The sequence below is a fragment of the Zeus faber genome, assembly GCF_960531495.2.
Source record: "Zeus faber genome assembly, chromosome: 8".
Classification (NCBI taxonomy): Eukaryota; Metazoa; Chordata; class Actinopteri; order Zeiformes; family Zeidae; genus Zeus; species Zeus faber.
The window spans coordinates 25,092,641-25,113,346 of NC_137195.1; the positions used below are offsets into that span (position 1 = coordinate 25,092,641).

General features: G+C 45.3%; 1 protein-coding gene across 2 annotated transcripts in view; it reads left to right on the forward strand.

Moving 5' to 3' along the window:
• Positions 1–20,706, forward strand: part of cdkal1 (CDK5 regulatory subunit associated protein 1-like 1) — a 300,473-nt gene that overhangs the window by 206,750 nt on the left and 73,017 nt on the right. For both annotated transcript variants that reach the window (XM_080004992.1, XM_080004993.1), the window contains exon 11: positions 10,936–11,116. In XM_080004992.1, the coding sequence (XP_079861118.1) occupies positions 10,936–11,116 (181 nt within the window). The remainder of the gene's footprint in view (positions 1–10,935; positions 11,117–20,706) is intronic.

The window sequence follows — 20,706 nt, forward strand, 5'->3', positions numbered from 1 at the left end:
GAAACAATTCTCTGCTCCCATCTGCTCCAGATGCTGCCCGGCCTCGCACACCGGGTGACGACAGAACGGGCCGCTCGGCCTTCCCGCTTGCCTTCGTTCCCTTTCGCTGCCGAACGGACGAATCGAAGCGACGATTAAAAAAAATAAAATAAAAAAAAAAAAGTCGCCGCGTCCGTCTCGCAGAGGAACATGCTTGTAATCTCAAACGCACGTCGGAGAAAGTTGCGAGGCCGTTTCCCAGCCACCTGACAGGTCCCTATTACACAAGCATATGGGCTGTGGGGGGGAGGGGCAGGTAATGACAACTGGAGATAGATGGTGATGATGATGATGATGATGATGTGAACCATGACCATCAGTTTTGCGTCTGATTTTCACACATCTGTCAAGGGACGAGAGGGAAGGAGCGAAAAGGAGCGAGAGAGAGAGAGAGAGAGAGGAGCTTTCTGACACTTTGATAGCAGCGCTCAGTGCTCTTCTTCTTCTTCTTCTCCTCCTCCTCCTGCAGTCATCACCTCTGTGATTCCTCAGCTCACCCGCTCATCTCTGTCACCTCCACCCCCTCACCGCACTCCAATTACCAGTTTACCTCCCTTCCCACCTCTGGAGCTCTGCCCTGTCAAGCTGTCACCTCTCTCTCTCTCTCTCTCTCTCTCTCTCTCTCTCTCTCTCTCTCTCTCTCTCTCTCTCTCTCTCTCTCTCTCTCTCTCTCTCTCCCTCCCCTCCCCTCCCCCCACACATTATCTTGTCTGCTCTGACCTGGGCAACCGGCATCGGCGAGAAATTAAAAGATCTTGTTTTTTTTTCTTTTATCCGATATTGAGGTTAAAGAACGGGGGCTCGGGCAGGTGTAGAAGGTGTCGCCCACCCGCAATTTTGAAGTACGGCAACATGAGTTGTGGTCGTATAAAATACGAAAAGCAACTATATCATTTTACTATGATAAATTGTTCCCCAACACTACCAAAGTCGGTGAATGTTCATTCTTTGATCCTTAAAGATGCAACCTAATGAATGAATGGACGACCAATGGCTCCTTTTACACCTTGACCAAACATGTATCCCATAGTGCATTTGAGTATTTTACAGTTGAATTCCCATTGAGCTCCATTGACATCCCATTTATGGTGTTGGAGTGTCTAATTTGAATGTAATAGTGTACTTTCATATGAAAGAGGGGACTGTGCATGAAATGGGTTGTTATTTCAAATGGCAGTGGACAATCCACTGACCTTACTTTGGCGTCAGCATTGTCTCTCAAGAGCTCCACATCGCTGGCGATCCCGAGTAAATTGTCACACAGAAGATTTCAGGCCGTGCTTCTCGCATTTAAACCCTGAGAGCAGAACGTCCAGGGGCTGGCAACCGGTGAAGCTTGACGTTTGGCGGAACGTCGAGATGTTATTCCGTGGCATATTCGCCGGCTCCGCAGCTTGGTCAGAGGAGCTCCATCCTTTCCGAGCGTCGCCATTATCCAGCCAATTACCTGGCACCTTTTCAACACCCCCCGCCTTTTCTGGCTGAAGTGGCTGCGTGATAACGAGGAAGATCTCTCTCTCTCTCTCTCTCTCTCTCTCTCTTTTTTCCACCCTCTTTCCATCAATGGCGCTGCCACATGACAGCGGCATTAGCTCCCCGCGAGATCACACTCGTTCTACTTGTCAGCGCTAAATCAAACACTTGCCCATCTGACCGGCTGACTTTCTCACCGCTTCTCCGTTTTCTTTTGCTGTTGCTCTCCGTGTCCATTTCTCTAGACCGGAACTGGGTTTCCGCGGCGTTGTAGGACGATGGAGTGGTACATCTCTGCTTTGCAAGAAGGAAACATGTAAAAAATGGCGCCTACGTATTTTCTATACATTTACAAACCTCTGCAGAAACGTGCGTTTGCCAATGGCTACCAACGTGGATTTGGAAATATTAAGCTTACGGTGGCCCGACAAGGGGTCACATCAGCTAAAGCCTTTCTGCTAAGTGTTGGTTAGGAATGGGGAGGGGGTAAACAGTCTGAATTATTAACCAGTACCAGTCGCGTTATGGCAGGAGTGTCAAAGTCCCACGAATCATGGAGAAAGGCCTGCTCACAGAAATGCTTCAAATTTTGTTTAAGAACAATTTTGTGTTCTAGATTTTGGGAGCTTAGCTTTTCTGGCTGTAGCTATAACGCAATGGTCACTCATATCATTTGCAAAAATACCAATATTTGAATATTTATGAGGGGAATGTGTTGAAAAATAAATCAAGAAGAGAGGATTTTCTCCGGGCATTTAGGATTTGGGCGAGTTGAGCTTTTAATTATTTGTAAGATTTGTTTGTACGATTAAATGAGTCACAATTTCATTAAAAACTGTCGGACATTTGGCAACCAGTCCCGGTTCAAATCTCCAGCAAGGAGAACCTCATTAAAATCGAAGGTTAATAGCTGTTTACTCAACGAAGATAAAGCCTCACAGCTTGTTGAAGGCTGGTCTATAACAACCTACAACAGTGCTAAAATGGCCTTTAAGCCTCCAATTTCAAGGCAAGGATTTGAAATTGCTTGCTGAGAGATACTGATGGTACGGTGGCAGCACGGAATTTGTCCTTTTATATAAATGGCAAAACGCCACCACCTTTTCTTGTCACAACGAAAAACATTGTGACCCTTGATTGCGATGTCTTTGTCTGTGATTTTTGTCTTCAGACAAAAAAAAAAAGAAATAATATCAGTATCTGATGATTTTTGCCCAGATTTTTGCTAGATCCAATTTAGGGTGTCGACTTCTGACATTTAGATGAATAATACCAATCCCCGATCTACCTTTGAAATCCCAGGGTACTCAAACAATTAAAATGTGTGCCAGGGTTAAGTTGAACACCTCCTGATAGTAGCAGTAAGAGAACGAGAACGAGAGATTTCACCGAGATTTGTGTTTGCACTGATTGGTTATTCTTAACCTCCCGGTCTGCTGGGGCGATAAGAACAGAATGAAAACATCCAGTCCTATGGTCTAAAAAGGTTAATAAAATAGGGTTAAGTCATGAGATGCTCAGCAACAGGCGCGTGCGTGACCTCTCACATAGACAGGAATTCAAACCCGGTGGAGCTGTGCTGCGGAGAAATGAATTTCAAATCAGGACCAGGGGTCTAAAACAATAGGAGTACAATTTTGAGTACCAGTATCAGAGCCATGTAAGAAGCACTTTCCTTTACAACGAGAGTATGGAGGCCATCGAAATCAAGCGGTGCTTCGCCATTCCCATTCCGAGCGGTGAAACACACGGTACCAAAATACCAAACGGTATTTTTCAGAATCAACGGAGATCTCACCGTCAACACTAGAGCGGTCACATAAACATACGGACGTGCTGCCATCGTGGATTACCCTGTAAGTGACTTTCCTCCAAACAAACAGCTTTTCCAAACTTCAGCTGTTCACAACATACTCCCACTAGCATCCCTGTCTCGCTCTCTCTCTCACGCTCTCTCTCGCCCGCTCTCTCTCTCTCTCTCTCTCTCTCTCTCTCTCTCTCTCCCCCCTTTGACTCCATCCAACACCTACGCTACACTGGCCCCAGTGTGGCGCACATTATCATTTCAGAGAAAACACACACACTTCAACATGGGCTCTCTCAAACACACACACACACACACACACACACACACACGCGCGCCCCAGCACAGATGGGTATCGCAGTCTCGTTTCCGACAGATGAATAGGTAAATATTTACCTTCCCAGATTCTCTCTTCCTCTCTCATCCCTCGATCGCTGTCCCTCGTTCCCTTTCTACACTTTCTCGCAGAGCTTATATATATATATATATTTTTTTTGCTTGTTACTTTTTCTCAGTGTGTGTGTGTGTGTGTGTGTACGTGTGTTTACGTGTGTGTACGTGCGTTTTGTTTTCTTCTCTTCGTTCTTCAGGGGACGAGCTTCCCGCTGGTCTCACCTTCATCTTATCGCGACGGGCTGCTCGCGCGCATCTGTTGTGCCGGCACGTGCTAGCACCATACACACACGGACACGAATGCACACACACATGCATACATTACAAAACACAAACACCCCCCTGACTGCATACTTCTGTATGCACACGCACCACACAATGCACCTGTGAGGGCATCTGCAAACAAAGAGTTTGTATTGATTTTGTGGAAGAGACAACGGCATCCTTTCATATAAATATATATATAAATATCTTTTTCATGATTTAATTCACACAGCGTTAAGGCAGATGGTCATCTGACAGTGCGCCTGTCTTGGGCTTTTAATTAAAAGATGCTCGGTCCCTCCTGAACACAGACCACAGCCTGTCTCAGCGATAACGCTGACTAGCGGCAGAACAGGGGGCTAACGGAGGCTGCGGTGGTCCCGTCGCCGCCCCAGATGAAAAAACAAAACGCGGTATCTTCCGACTGCGATTTCCACCAAGAGACATGGCATGGCCATGCCATTTGTTTGTCCATTCATTGATTTATTTCCCGGTCTTCAGTAACTGGAAAAGAAAAATGAGCTCCTCTCCAACTCGCCTCCCACCCCTGTCCTCTCTGACGCATGCTCCCGCTATTACCATTGCCAAGAGGTACTTCATCTTTTTCTTCCTCGTGGTCTCATTTCTCCCATTCGTGTTCTCTCTCTCTCTCTCTCTCTCTCTCTCTCTCTCTCTCTCCCGCGTGTCACCTCCCCTACCCTGTCTCCTCTCTGTCTTCTCTTTTTCTGGAGCGCATACAGTAAGTACAGATCCTGTTCATTAGTATCACACATCACACCTCCATCAACTTACGATCTCAGAGAGAGGTGTCAAAATAGTGTGTGTGCGTGCCTGCCATTTTTTTTCGCACCTTGCACCTTTGGAAGATCCGCCAAAGCCACTTGACACCACTTTAATTTTAGTTTAGTTTTGCTGCTCTTTCTCTTTCGGCCTGGGTGAATCATTTTGCCCCTCTCCCACAACTTGGCCAAGCGGTGGATTTCAGGACAATTTACATTAATAACCTACATTAATTAAATGTGTACGTTTTCAGAACAAACATGATCTGTTCTGCATTTTTTTTGTTGTTTTTCTGTGTTGCTACCTGTTTTGCTTTCTATAACTGCCTTCTACCTCTATTTTGAAATGGTGGCAGTTCCTCCTACTACACGCCACCCAGGTGGCATTTCCAGGGCCCTCCGGCACAGAGACACAGACGACGATGGGTTGTAGACATCAGTTTATTGTAGAGAGGAGGCTAGGTGGGATTAGCCAGGAGCAGATGGAAGATGTCATGACAGGGCTCCTCTCCTGAGTGTGTGTGTGGATGGGGGTTTTAACCAATGAGCATCAGGTGTGGCTGCTCAAGCCATCCCATCCACACACCACAAAAATATTCTGTATCTCCATCAATCAAAGCTAGTAAAGTCTTTAGAGTCCAGCCAGTTGGGCCTAAATATCCATAGATCCCCAAAACTATTTGAAACAGAAGAACGGCAGAACCCTCGAACACGATTTACGTCGTATTTGAACCATTTATCTCAGAAACACCCCGTGGTTGAAGTTTCATCCAAATCGATCCACATACGGAGCAGGAATTTGTGAAAAACCCACCAAATTTGACCAATATCACAGATGCGGTCTAATGCATTTCACGCCAAAATATAAGCTACGAGCACGGTTAAGGTGTCATTTAAACCGCTATGTCACAAGGATCGAGTGGTTCTGGCATCCAAGTTTCATCCAAATCGATCCACATACAGAGCAGATATTAGTGAAAAACCGACCAAATTGGACCCTAAGTATTCAGGTGGTTGTGCTTGCCTGACATGGCGCTGTTCGTAAACAAAATGAACGAGATGAGATTTACAGTATGACGCTTTATGACATCATCATACTATTACTATAAATGTGCAGGTTCCGATTGAGTGTCTATTGACACCATGGCCAGTGTGCGGCGTAGACTCTCACTCTGTGGTGGTTTGACAATACAAACTATGCCGTTATGTGTATATTTATGTACTTTCTTACATAGTAGATGTCTGTATATTTGTTCGATTGATATTTCATCGCTTTGGTCCCCATTACTTTACCAGATTCTTGAAAAATACGAAAGAAGTAGTCGACAATAACTCCTGACAACGTCGAGACCAATCCACTCAATTGTGCAGCTAAGTGATGCGTTCAAGATCCAGTGAGCCGTCGGAAAAATAGAAGCCTTGATATGGTAATTACACACAGAAATACCGCAACCTTTTCGTATTTCATGGAAACGTAACTTATTGAAAATGTAATCAAAGGAAAAAGGTCACCATTAAATTAAAGTAAGTTTGACTACCTTCATAACCCTCCGTAAATACGTCACTTCAAACATGTAACATGAGCCAATCGTACAGAGCAGAGAAACAACCATGTGACACAAACAGCCAATCATACAGCAGGAGCGCCGTAGCTTCCTCCGCTCGGCAGCACGCAGCGGGGATGATGCCCCTGGAGCCAACGCGGCGGTTCTTCCTAAAACGGCAATTTGCACTGGAACTCAAAACTCCTCCCAACCCGAGCCAGAGGGCAGCCTCCCATCCCCGCAAAAGAAGGGTGATCAGAGAAAGAACCCGCGGTAGGTGAGAGTTCCTCGGTCCGCTCCAAACGTCCCCACCTATAATCACAGAGCGCAGATTCAGGAACCTCCGAAACCTGTAATACGTACCTAACATGACTGAAGTGGACCCCCTGTATTGCTGCCTGCAGCTATATTTTACTTTGGTTCTGTCATCTAGGAACTAGACTGAATTCCCTTTCATGTCACAACCCAAAAGAGTGCTTAGGGGTTTAAACTGCCACTTTACCCGTTTTACCTGGTAACATATCTCCCTTTACTGTGTTTTTGAGACTCGTACAGAATTTTGTTTTTTTTATGTGATGTAACAACATGCCGTGTTGCTATTTATAAAAGCAGCAATTCAAGGCAGAAAATGGACAGTTGGAGCGAAAGTGAAACCGCGCCATTGATGGTAATCTAAATCGGCTTTCTACGTCTTCGTTTGGCACTGTAGCCAGATGTTCACAGAAACGGCCGCCCTCAGAAAATAGGCCACGCTGCTTGGCTTGAACAGCGTCCAAAACCAACGAAATAGACTCAATGGTGGTTGCAGCGCGGAGCGAAATACCTGCCAATGTGAGTTTAGTATTTATGAAAAGGGTATGCATTCCTAAAATCAGCTCCCGGAAATGAAAAGAAGGGGTGCCTGCCGATGACTTCCTCACGTGGGCAGACTCCCACACAACAATCACCTCTGACCCCAAAATAATGATTGTGAATTTGCACAGATTGTAAAATAATGATTTCCCCTGTTTCCACACTATTCCACACCATGGGATGCGTCGAGCAATTGTTTCTTAATTTCCCCAAAAACAAAACCAAAAAAAAAAATTGAATCATGTAGCATTGACCCCAAGGGTTAGAAATGTTTTGTAATCCCAGGAAAAGTTGTTTTTTTTTTACAGGGGAGAAACACGTGTGTGTGTGTGTGTGTGTGTGTGTGTGTGTGTGTGTGTGTGTGTGTGTGTGTGTGTGTGTGTGTGTGTGTGTGTGTGTGTGTGTGTGTGTGTGTGTGTGTGTGTGTGCTTGCGTGCTTGCGTGCGAGTGAGTGTGCGCACACAGTACTTGCTCATTTCATGTCGATTCTCGACACTCTCCTGAGGTAGTCAGCAGGCAGATGAGTGAGGTCAAGGATGCCGGTGCCTGCAGGCCATTGGTTAATATTAATGACCATCAACCAATTTGAACTCGTCAATAGGTCAGGGGTTATCGTCCGAGAGCAGATGCATAAAGTTAATGTGATTAAAGATGCATCACATTGTCGATTGCCAAGGAAGTGCCTTTTTTTCTGCCTGGGTTTTAATCTCTTTGTAAGGCCGGCTCTGCTCTTCTGTCTGGTTCCCGGTCATGGTGTCCATTTTATGTCTGGTGTTTGGTCTGTACCCTGCTCAGTCAAATTAGATTTGGCTGTTCCAGTGTGAATATTGGACTATTCGGCGGGGGGCACAGAGGAAAGGGGACGCGATCGCCCGCTTGTAGGGCCTAGGGTTGGGTACCGAGACCCGGTATTGAACAGGCTTCGGGGCTAAATGATCGACCGTAGTATCGATAAGCTCCAATGTGGTACTGTTAACAGGATTGGAGAAATTAAGAAAATAGATTTATTCAGGCTATATAACCCGTTTCTAATTTGCAATAACATCAAGATATTTGTCTGAGAAACATTTTCGCTATTATCAGATGAGACATCTCTCCTCTTCTCGCTCCCACTCCACCACCGTAGATATGGAGAAATGGCGGCGAATTGCGCCCCGATCGCCCCCTCTCCATGTGTAATGCGAAGAAAATAAAGCGGTGTTAATTCTGCTCTTTATTATTATTATTGTTTTTTTTCCTCTTACAAAGAAAAAACGGAACCGATCAGAGTACCGTCAAAGTACCGGATCGATCAAAAGTATCTTTAAGAGTAATAGTACTGTTAAAATCGAAAGGACACTCATCCCTACTAGTGGCCCTTTCTTCCGTGCCCCGTTCCCACACTGTTTTCAGTTGTTTTACTTGGAGGAACGGGCACGGCTCTCCGTGTGGCTTTCTGCCATCGGGGCGCACGACAATTCACACAAATATAAATGTTTATAATTCCTCATTGAAATGTTGAAAAAATGAAATAAACACTGCTCGACTTGAAGAATCTCCGTCGACTGACGCGTTTCCGGCCGATGATTCGACTCGTCGACTTTCAGGGGGCAGCCCTTGTTTTGACGCCACATGTCAATAAACGGTGATGGAAAGCAACAGCTGAGGAGGCAGACCCACTGAAAGAAAGCACTCCAGCTTTCTTTTCAGTCGACCGGTTGAGAAACGGATCCCACCTCCTTCACGTAGAGTGATTATCAACGTGAAACGTGAATGGCCCGCCCCTTCTCTCACATCCACAACTTTAAGAGGAGACTTCTTAATCAATAGCTCCGCTGGCTCCTATTGAAACTGATTTCCAGCGCGGTGGCTGCTGCCATTTCCACATCCAGGGAAAAAAAAACAAAAAAAACAAGACCACTCTAGCAAATGACAGCATTCCTCTAAACTGCAAATTGGGAAGATGGTTGTTTCCAGTAATTTGCTGTTAATTGGTCAGCCTGATGTCTCTGTCTTAATATTCCCGACGTCGCCATTTTTCATTTATTGGCAGCTAACAAGCTTGGTTGGTCATTTAGAGCAGGGGTCATCAATTTCATTTAACCAGGGGCCAGATGTTCTCAGGGCAAACTGTCTGACGGCTGAACTTCTCTTTCCCCCGTCCTGCGTTTAGCAGAAAGGATCTGTGCAGCATGGCGTTGAATGCAGCGCAGAGTTAATCTGCATGTTGGGTTTTGAATTCCCAACCTGCTTTGCCTGCCTTTGCTGCTTCTCCAAAATCAAAGCTACTGTGTTTTAATTTGCAACTAATCACCCTTGGCTCTCGGAGAGAGGGGGGCCAATTACCGAGTGAAACGTATAAACAAACAATCAACAGCTTGACAAAAGTAGATATGAAATAACGTTAATAAAGTAAAAAAATAAATAAATGGGAGCATGTCGTTAGTGAATCATTTCGGATGTATTTTTCTACGTACACACCATCCAGGGGTCAAAGCAAATTGGCAGAGGTCTGTCTGGGGTGCTACAGTTCATATGAAATGTATTTGTTGTTCGTTGAAACATGTTTAAAATACAGGAGATCTGTAATGACTGACACCCGGAGTTGAAGTCCTTGTGTGTTTGAAAGTAAACTTGTCAAATAAAGCCCGGTTCTGATATGGTGAAAGGAATATGAAAGTACAACAAACAACCAAATACAACTTTGGGGTGTATTTTAGGCTTGGGGCAGGGAATGTGTATTGTTTTTTTTGTTGTTTTTTTTGTTTTTTTTCCCATCCCCAAAAACGTTAACATCCTGGAGCTATCCTGCGGTTTCTCCCACTCACTGGCGATGATTTAGCCTTGGAGTTGCTGGGCGTCCCTCCACAGTCAATACCAACAGAACACTCAGAGCTAATCGATTCGTCTATACCCATTGGCCGGGATTAATCCAATGAGCCAGAGGGTCGATAATCAATGGCTAACGATTGGTGACTGAGGCTGCTAATCAGGTTGTGATTGGTTCAGTGACTCTGCAGGGAGAGGCTTAGCCCGGCGTAGGGGGGGGGGGTCTTTTTGTAGCAGGGCTGCTATTGACTTCAGGGCTCCGGCGAAATGGATCAATGGCTAGGTGATAAAGGGTCAGGTGATATCAGGAAGTAGCAAAAAAAACCAAAATGTAGTTAGTCATTTCTATATTTGATGATCAATTTACTTATTTAGCTGCGTAATATGTACTTTCAGCTCGGATCACTCGAACTCGAGGGCGTGTTTTCTTTTCCCCAGATGTTCCTCGGACGTGTCATCGCTACGCCCACGCCACGCCTCCTGCGGCGAATTGATCGATCGAGAAACCCGCGATCAATGAGGGATCAGCTAAGACCCACAACCAATAATTTAATTCCGCAGCCTTTGCCCGTGCGGACATCTTTTTAAGCCAGAGTCCCCGAAAGGCCTGTTTCTAGTTTGCAAGCAGCAGCTCGGAAAGGTCACTCCTGCCAGTCGCTCGTGACTCAAATCAGCTGTCAGAAACACACAGTCACTTCACGACCATTTTCCAAACGTGTGTTATGAAATGGCCAGATGCCACGATTATATCTAATTGGCCTTCTCCGTTAAACTCTGGGATAAATAACATTTATGTTTGTTTCTTTCAGCATGATTGGTGAAAAGTTGAACAACGATCTGACGTTCAACCACTTTGGTGTCCAGCGATGAGTCTCTAATGTTACACCTTGTTCAGCAAAATAAATGGACTGGAACCCCTGACCTTTAAACCTCCCTCTCTTCTCTTATTTCTTGCTCTCTCTCTCTCTCTCTCTCTCAGGGTTCCGGGCATAACCATCGCCACGGACATAATCTGCGGTTTCCCGGGCGAGACCGAGGCGGATTTCCAAGAGACGGTGGAGCTGGTGAAGCGGTACCGCTTCCCCAGCCTCTTCATCAACCAGTTCTACCCGCGGCCCGGCACGCCCGCCGCCAAGATGGAGCAAGTTCCAGCCCACGTGGTGAGTGACAGACCACCGCCGGACACCGGTTTGGGATGAGGAGAGAAAGGGTTAAAGGGACGGTTCGGGGAGTTGAGGCCTGTTTTCTACTTGGGACTCGTGTAGGTTTCAGCCTTTTCTCCAAACTGAGCGTGTGGCTCCGTCCTCCCATCAGGAGTTCAATGCAAAAACTCACCCGACATTTCAGGTAAAGCATCTGAAAAAATATTTGGTGTAACTATTTTTCCTGGGTTTTTACTACACATCTAAAAGATTAGAGTCCATGCTGTAAAGATGAAAGAACGGCAGCTGGCCACAGGAAAATTAATAAGTCATTTACACACTTTACTGTGTTTAAAAGGCCATAAATATTTTGACACCACTTGGCAAAAATGGTTATCTGCTAGTTTCGGTAAGATCACCTGACATGTATCTCAACACAGTATTCTTATACAAATATGAGAGAATTGTATATAAGTGTTTTTCATTAGTTGTTGTACTCGTCTAAAGGCAGCAATTTTCTGCTCGAAACTGCGAAAGCAAACGACATCATGCAATGCAGCAGGTCCTGGGCATGTTACACCCGTAGCAACACGATGGCACGGCAATAAAAATTAGCAGCGGCAAACTGCAAATTTATCAATAAAGCCAAATGTTTATGCAAAGTCAGACTGCTTTGGCATCATGTTTTTGAACTGAACACACATTGTGGATGTGTCCTCAAGACCTGTATTGAGCGCCTGATGGGAGTTAAACCCTCTGCTACATGAGGGCTGTGTGTAAGGATACACTTCCAAAGATCCAAACTATTCCTTTAAAGACATTCATGCCCACCACACACACTGCTAACAAGAGCCATAATTACCACCCAAATATCATATAACTGTATTAAGTACAATCAGCTGAGGCTCCACTGCTGCGAGCCTGCGTCTCTCTGAAGCTCCTTGAATGGAGCTGCGTTGAGTCGAGAGGCGTCGTTGGAGAGTGTCAATCAAGCGGAGAGAAAGGAAGCATATTTGTACAGCGTCGCTCTGTGACCGCCTCGCGGAACTTAATTGGTGTTGAAATTCACGCTCGCCCCTACCAAAGGCTCTGTCGATGGCATGACAGCTTGAAACCTAACACTGCCTTTCCCTTACATGTGTGCCGCCGTTTCATGGGTATTTGGGATTTGCCGCGTCGTACGCGTACCCGCGTGCGTCCTTGCAGACATGGCTGTGGGCTTCCTTGTGGGAGTCTGTGTCCTGTTTGTATCCTATGGGTGTGTGTGTGTGTGTGTGTGTGTGTGTGTGTGTGTGTGTGTGTGTGTGTGTGTGTGTGCGTGTGCGCGCGTGCGCGCGTGTGTGCGCGCACATACACGTCATGGTGTTTGTGTTTGTTTATCAGTCGCTGTGTTCGACACTAAAGAGCAACAGACGCACCTCTCTATCAGAGAAACGCAGACCGACCTCGTGTCATCTCCAAATATATACGAGAGGGGAAAAAAAACCTCTCCTGTTCCAATTCTGTCATGATTTCAATGTGAATTTTAATATTACTAATCCTGAAAGCTCTTAAAGTGTGTGTGTGTGTGTGTGTGTGTGTGTGTGTGTGTGTGTGTGTGTGTGTGTGTGTGTGTGTGTGTGTGTGTGTGTGTGTGTGTGTGTGTGTGTGTGTGTGTGTGCGCACGTGAGCGCGTGCGTTAATGATTCCGTTCTTCTTCTTCCTCCCGTTAGTTTGTTTAAACGTAGTTACAAAGTATTTGAGACAAACGGCCACGTGTCAGTGTGGTTGATGAGGATGGACAGGACGATAAAACTATCTTTGGCAAAAAATTGTCATTAAACAAAATGGATCCAGTGCAGACTATTAGCATTTCACTAAAAAGAAATCACTTTTTCCTAACTAATGTGTTTTTAATGCATAGCTGTTACAAGAGCTTAAAAGTTGAACACGAACATAAACAAGCTTTTGCAGCGTCTATGAACATCTAAGTTCTCTGTTTTTGATGTCGAACCAAACTTCTGTTTTGCACCAGAACACAAAATTCTCATATCGTTTCTTTATTATATATGTCTGCCGAAGGAGGGACTCCTTCAAATGATGGTACAATATTTCAGACCTCATCTTGTGAGACATCATAGTCCTCGTCCATTCCCACCGCAATATGGCGTTTCTCCACCGTGCCGCAGGGCCCGCGCCACTGAAGGACCATAAACAATGTAGGTTTCTCCTATTGACACCTGGTTTGCAACTTTTTTTCGTGAAACTTCATTCACCCTCCGCCCCTCCACCCTGCCGCCTGCACCCCGCACCTCGTCTCTAGAGTTTGACCCTCCGCGTTAGGTTCCATACATCCACCTTCTCTCATCCTCACACCACTCTCCCTTATGGCTGTTTTTCATCTCTCTCACTCTCTCTCTCTCTCTCTCTCTCTATCTGTCTGTGTCTTTCTCCCTCATCAAAGTCTCCCCACTTCTCTTTCAAGTGGATCTCCTTCATATGCCATTCTCTTTCTCCCTCCTTGTTCCCTTCTTCTTCTCTGAGGAGAAACGGGTGGTGGTGGTGGTGGTATGGGGGGGGGGTCCAGGAGGGGTTTTCATCCCCTGACGGCCACCTCTCCATATGTACTCACTCTCTCTCTCTCTGCTCTCTCTCCTCCTTTCGTTTTATCTGGCTTTTGTTGCCCTGGACGGGCGTGGCGGGGGCTCCTTGATTCCGCTCCCTCAACGGCCCCTTTGAATGGCGGCGCCTCGACGCGTCGGCGTCTGGCGTCCTCGACTGGACCCTCGCGTTTTGGCAGAATGGGTTTAGGTGTTGATGGTTTTTTTCCCCACCCGAGTCGGAAGCCGTTGTCGCGCGCCGTCTCGAGATGACGCGAGTCCTGAGCGAGGGGCCAAGGTGAAGCTAGTTCCTGTTTAAAGAAGTCGACAGAAAGATCTACCAGCCAAACACGGAGCTTCCATCTGATGTTTATTTCATCAGAATGGCACTTGGTTTTAAAAAAAATGAAATCATAAATAAAACATAAGCATGTATGGTTTAAAGGTGTGACCCCCAGCGTTTCCAAGTAGTATCACTGTTTGCGAAGCTGTCGCAGCAGGTTCTATTCTCCAAAGCAAGGAACAACTGTAAGAATCCCAATATGTACTAGAAACACCGATCTCCGTGGTACGATTAAGAGTAAAACATGCAGTAGTATTAATAAGTATGCAGGTTGTGTTACTGACTGATCCAGTAGAAAGAATGCCAACCGGAAGTGGGTTAGGAATGCTCTCAAGTCTCGGAGACCTCTCCATTGAGTGAATACCCGTCCGAGGTTCACTCTTGTTTTACCTCTCTTTCTATCATGCTGCCTTCTTTGCCTCCTCCGTCAACGGGCTTCTTTTTATCTTGCCGGGTAGTTTGACCTCTTGTGTCGCAAGATCAAAATTGCAAGGCTGCACTCATTCATCAGTTCCAGCCAGGATCGCAGCATCTGTGTTCATCAGAACAAGCTCGTGTTTCACTCTGAAAGCCAGAATAAGAAGCGCAGTTCCACATGTTTGTGAGGTTTGTAGTGGTTAAAGGGATAGCAGTGTGCCGTGGGATCCCTGTAATAAAACCAAAAAAAGGTGTGCCGTGGCAGGAAAAAAACGGGTTGGGAAACTCTGCCTCAAGGTGTATCACGGTGTCTGTCTCTGGCAAAGCAGCACTTTATTTTTCTAATATGCCTTGATAGGGATAGTTTAAGGTGAACAGAACCTCATAATTTGCGTGTGAGAGAGAGAGAGAGGGAGAGGGATGAAGATACATCTTTGTGAGATGTCTTTACCTATCAATTACCAATAATTCCATGAGGTTTGACTCCACATTTACTTTCTTTCTTTTTTTTTTTTTTTTTTTGCCCTATCTGATCACATTGTAACCACAGCCCTCACTCCAAAAGCATGCTATTTCCACATCGTGTGTGTGTGTGTGTGCGTGCGTGCGTGCGTGCGTGCGTGCGTGCGTGCGTGCGTGCGTGCGTGCGTGCGTGCGTGCGTGCGTGCGTGCGTGCGTGCGTGCGTGCCCGCCCGCCCGCCCGCCCGCCCGCACAAAAGACCCAGATGGAGGGAGATGGATTGAGAGGGAGAGTGTTCTTAAAGCGACTCCCGAACCAATACACCTGCCTTGGTGGTTGAGGCTCGCCGGCATGCACCTGTTCACCTCCATAACACACGCACACATACCGCTGTCCTGCATGCGCGCACGGACACAAACATACACACAAAGCACCGGCGGTACTCGGCGTCCGGGCCGTGTACGGGTCAGTCATTAATAAAGCGCCAGATGGTTTGTCTGGAGCACAACTGTGTCGGGAGCCACAGGAGGGACGGATGGATGGATAAATGGAGGGAGAGAAAAAATGTAACATCTCTGAATTGGTAATGGGCGGGTGAAGGAACTAGCGAGGGAAAATTTGAGAGAGAGAGAGAGAGAGAGAGAGAGAGAGAGAGAGAGATGGAGAGAGATGGAGAAGAGAGGAGGATGGAGGGAGAGGAAAGGTTGATTGGAGCTTTTTGCTTTTCGTCTGTACAGGAATTAACAGCTTCTACAGAGAGAGGAGGGAAGGTAGAAGACACCGTACTTTTGTTGATAGTGTTGAAAAGGATACTATGTACACTATATACACTATATACACTACATATATATACTATATTCACTATATATACTATATAATCTATATACACTATATACACTATACTGTATATACTATATACACTGTATACACTGTATGCACTATATATACTATGAACACTGTATACACTATATACACTATATATACTGTATACACTATATACACTATATATACTGTATACACTGTATACACTATATGTGACCCACGCAGACTTTAGGTACATTTGGTGGCTTTTGATTTTTTTTTTTCGCATCATTTGGAAGGGAAGAATCAGAGCTTCAAAACAAGGTGTCAATTGTGTAAATCAAGCAAATATTTTTAAAGCTAGGACTTGTAAATGACAAGGGTGCGGCAAACTATGTTTCTGTAGTATAATCACCTTCAAAGTTTTCCCAACACTTGACTTCATTCAGCCAGTTCCCAGAATGCAAATGGATTGGAGGACCAACAGAGGCACATGGCGACTGGCCACTTGACACCCTGCTGAATGGGGTAATCTCTCCATTGTTCTTGTGTTTTGAGGGAATGTTGAACCGCGTCATCAACACACAACATCTTTGTTTTTAAAAAGGCTTTTATTTAACAGTAATAATATACATGTTTTATAAAAGTGGTATTTTTTAGGAGTTTAAAAGTGCGGACAACACAACAAAATGTCCATCAATTATATAAGTCTCTGTATATCAGCCTCGGTGTGTCATTTAATATAAAAATGTGCGTATGCCAAATATCTTTAAAGTTGTTGGAGTTATTATGTGGGTTAACCCCAACCCTACCCCAGCTACACCCTGAGAGCCTGTTTGGGGCCTCGTTTCATTTTATTTTCGGCCCTGGATGCATTTGCAGGTAAACTTGAGAATCTTGTCCATTGCTACCAGTTGCTACCAGTACCTGCATCACATCAATTCTCAAAATCCATTACAACACAGAGATGAAAGTTTTCACAGACAAATGAAACCGGATCCTCGTCTTGTGTACGGAAGTGACGTCAGCGTGACCTCTTCGGTGGTATACGTTGGGATACGCCCCCTCATAAATGATGTCTCTGTGTGTATGTAAAAGTAGTACGAATGAGCTTCACCTGGACTGTCGTTTTAATGGAAACGATCGACTGCCGTTGTTCAACGCTATTCAGCATCTCGGTAAGTGAACTGTATACACTATGTACACTATATATACTATATTTACTATATACACTACAGTATTCTATATACACTATATAGACTATATATACTGTATACACTATATACACTATGCTGTATATACTATATACAATGTATACACTGTATACACTATAGACACTATATACACTGTATACTTCTCATCTCATCACCGTTCTCAGTCCCATTCCCGCAGTCTGTCAGTATTCACTACACTAGCGTTTCCAATGCCCACGCCCCCTTACCGCCTTCTCACTTATCGACCAATTCACTTAATGACCTGGTCCTAGGAAAGGAACTTGGTCGTTAAGTGAAGATTTCCTGTATATAGTTAGCCATATTAGCTTGCATACGTTGATTTCGCTTCGTTACGAGACGGCTACAGTGTGAATAACTGATGGAGTAATTTTGTTGCAGTAACTCAAATGCCCTGGAGACTCCCTGTTACACTATTGTGGTACTCTAAATATTTTCCCAGGGTTGGCAGGTCTGTATCATGATTCTAAGAAGATTCTGTGTCACTTAGTATTGCTTATAAATCCGGGAATATTATTACAGGTTCCTTGAATTTAATCACACATCCCCAGTCATCCTTTTAAAGACGATGCACTTCAAACGCCTTTCCGAGGTTCAGTTCAGCCCCTCATTATACAAACTGTGACGCAATAGAACAATAGAATGACCAAATCAAATGTAAAACGTATAAGATAGATGGAAGATAACAATTTATTAATCCCCGGGAGAGGAATTCCGGAATCCAATGCGAGTATCAGTTCAGGAGTCAGAGTTGCCGTAAAAATATAGTGCAAAAGACATACAGAAATACACACAATTGATTCCTATTCCTGAGCTACATGGCCAAAAGTATGTGGACACCCAGACCCACACCAATATGTGCTTTACACCACTCCAGCCGAGGCTTGGCCTTGTGCATGGTGATGTGTGTGCAGCTGCTTGGCCATAGAAACCCAGTTTATTAAGCTCACGACGAACAGTTCTTGTGCTTCCAGAAGCAGTTTGGAACTCGGTAGTGAGTGTCGCGACAGAGGATGGACGATTATTATGTGCCACACACGTCAGCACTTGGCGGTCCCGTTCTGTGAGCTTGTGCTACATGGCCGCGCTGTTGTTGCTCCTAGACGTTTCCACTTCACAATAACAGAATTTAGGGTGGGCCGGGGCAGGTCTATAAGGGCATCAATTAGTGTTTTGTTGGAAAGATGGCATCTCATGACACTGCCACGTTGAAAGTCACTGATCTCTTGAGTATGACCCATTCTACTGCAATATTTTGTCTAGGGAGATGGCATGGATGTATGCTTGATTTTATGCACCTGGTACCACATACTTTCTTCTATGCAGTGTATATCTCTATGTATGTCTTTCATGTTGATTGTGTCTGTGTTAGTGTGCAGTGTGTGCTTGCAAACGCACCCCCATGCGGCAGTGTAGCAAGGGTCCAGCTGCCTGGCTGGTCCAGGTGTTTTTAGTGGTACCTCCGCAGGTTTAACATATTACCCCCAACCCCTCACACAACCCAAACCTAGTGATGAATGTTAGCCATACACTGAACACAAGGATGGAGAGAAAAGGTGAGAGAGAGAGAGAAAGAATGAGGATGGATGGTGTATTGGAAACAGTGAGAGTGGCGGGGGCGGAAGGAAAGAGAAGGGAGCGCGCAGGGAGTAAAAAGATGTCAGCGCCATTAGCCGGGATCTCCATAATCATCCTCAGGTGACTGGAACTTAGCCTTGATAAATGGAGGCGCTGGAGCCATGTGCCGACTGGGGGGCTGGTCGGGGGGTTGAAACGTGAGGAAAAAGCATCTGCAAGAATAGAGAGATGGGGAGGAAGAAACAGTAGTGAGTTGGGGGAGTGAGAGATGAACTGTTCTAGCAGGGCGATGTTTTTTAATTTCCCCAGGTTGTAATTGGTTAAGAAACTCCATTATCCAGGAAGCACCGGTGCGGTGGCTGTCAGTGAGAAACAGCTGGCCAGCCACCATTAGCTCCATCAGCTGGCTTCACCATCATTTATCTACGCCTGGACACCCACCCACTCTCTCTCTCTCTCTCTCCGCTCCCCTTAAATACTTTTGCATTCATCAGCGGACGTAATACTGCTTTACACGCAGGTAGGCTCGCATTGGGCTTAAGGTTGGGTTAACCTTACAGGACGGCATCGGTACCTGCGCTGATCAGTGGCCACTCTGGTGGTGGCCATTGATCGCATATAAAACTTTCCCTTTGATACTGTTTGCCTTCTACATACTACATACTTCTTCTTCTACATTAAAAAAAAAAATAATAATAAATAAATTACAGGTAATACTTAATACATGTGTTTGGCACCCTTTTCATTCCAAGGCGATAGGGTGACTTGTGTAAGGGATTGAAATTGCATTCCGGCAGTTAAGGGTGCTGGCATAACAACAATAGTTAAATATAGCTGCAGGCAACAATACACAGGGCCCAGCTTAGGTTAGTCGTGTTAGATACAAATTACAGTTTTCCGACTTGCCATAAAACACATCAATTACACATTTTTCAGTTAGTGCTGTCACTAGTCTTTACATCAGGAATACTACTAAAACCAGTTACAATTTTCGAAGTTTCCACTGAATGCAGCATCGGCTCCTGCTGTCTGTGGCCTTGAACCAGCGCAAATCCTGCACAAAGCAACCACTACCCACAATTGAAGTCTACACCTCGCCGGATGTGATTACCCCCCTAGAGACGCAACCGGCACACACTGTATATAACCAATTGGATGATGATGTCACAAAGCGCCCCACTCCACAAACGAATCACTGTATGCCGACGTTCTGCGACTTTCGGTAAATTTCCAACGGTGTTTCACAAATTCCTGCTCCAAATATAGATGGATGTGGGTCAAAGTTCAACCACAAGATGTCTGAAATGCCACAGTTCCACAAGACAACAACCATGTCCGTGGGTTAGGCGGTTGTTGTACACCGGACACCCTTAGTGCGAAAAATGCCAAGTAGAAAAATAATAATAAAATGGATTAATATGTATGTAAATAGGGAGTTTTGTACTTTATACATGCATATATATATATATATATATATATATATATATATGCAAATATACAACATTAAAACCACCACTAATCACCATAAATATTGTGTAGCTCCCCTCGTGCTGCCAAAACAGCTCTGACCCCTCAAGGCATGGACTCCACAAGACCTCTGAAGGTGTCCTGTGGTATCTGGCACCAAGACGTAAGCAGCAGATCCTTTAAGTCCTGTAAGTTGCGAGGTGGGGCCCCCATGGATCGGGCTTGTTGTACCAGCACATCCCATAGATGCTGGATAGGATCGGACACTAACTCCGGCCATCCACGTGATGTAGAAGAAAACGTGATTCATTAGACCAGGCCACCTTCTTCCATTGCTCCATGGTTTAGTTCTGACTATTGTAGGCACTTTCCTTGGTGGACAGGGGTCAGCATGGGCACTCTGACCGGTCTGCGGCTACACAGCCTCATACACAGCAAGCTGCGATGCACTATGTGTCACACTTATAGTAACGCTATTCTTTTTCCCCCAAAAAATTTGTATCACGTGAACCCCTTCAAAAATAACTGAATAAAATAGAATAAAAATCCAGTTGCTAGGTTCTCCGGTATACCAGCGCATTTTCTCGAACAATCGAAAATACTAAATAACAGTGGGTGCCGCAGTGCGAGGCTCATCCCTAAACGGGAATGTTGGGCTTTTATCTCCCTCGCACGCTGCGCCCGGCGCTCGCTTATCACCCTCCCTCTGTGCTCGTATCTTCAGGTGGAGT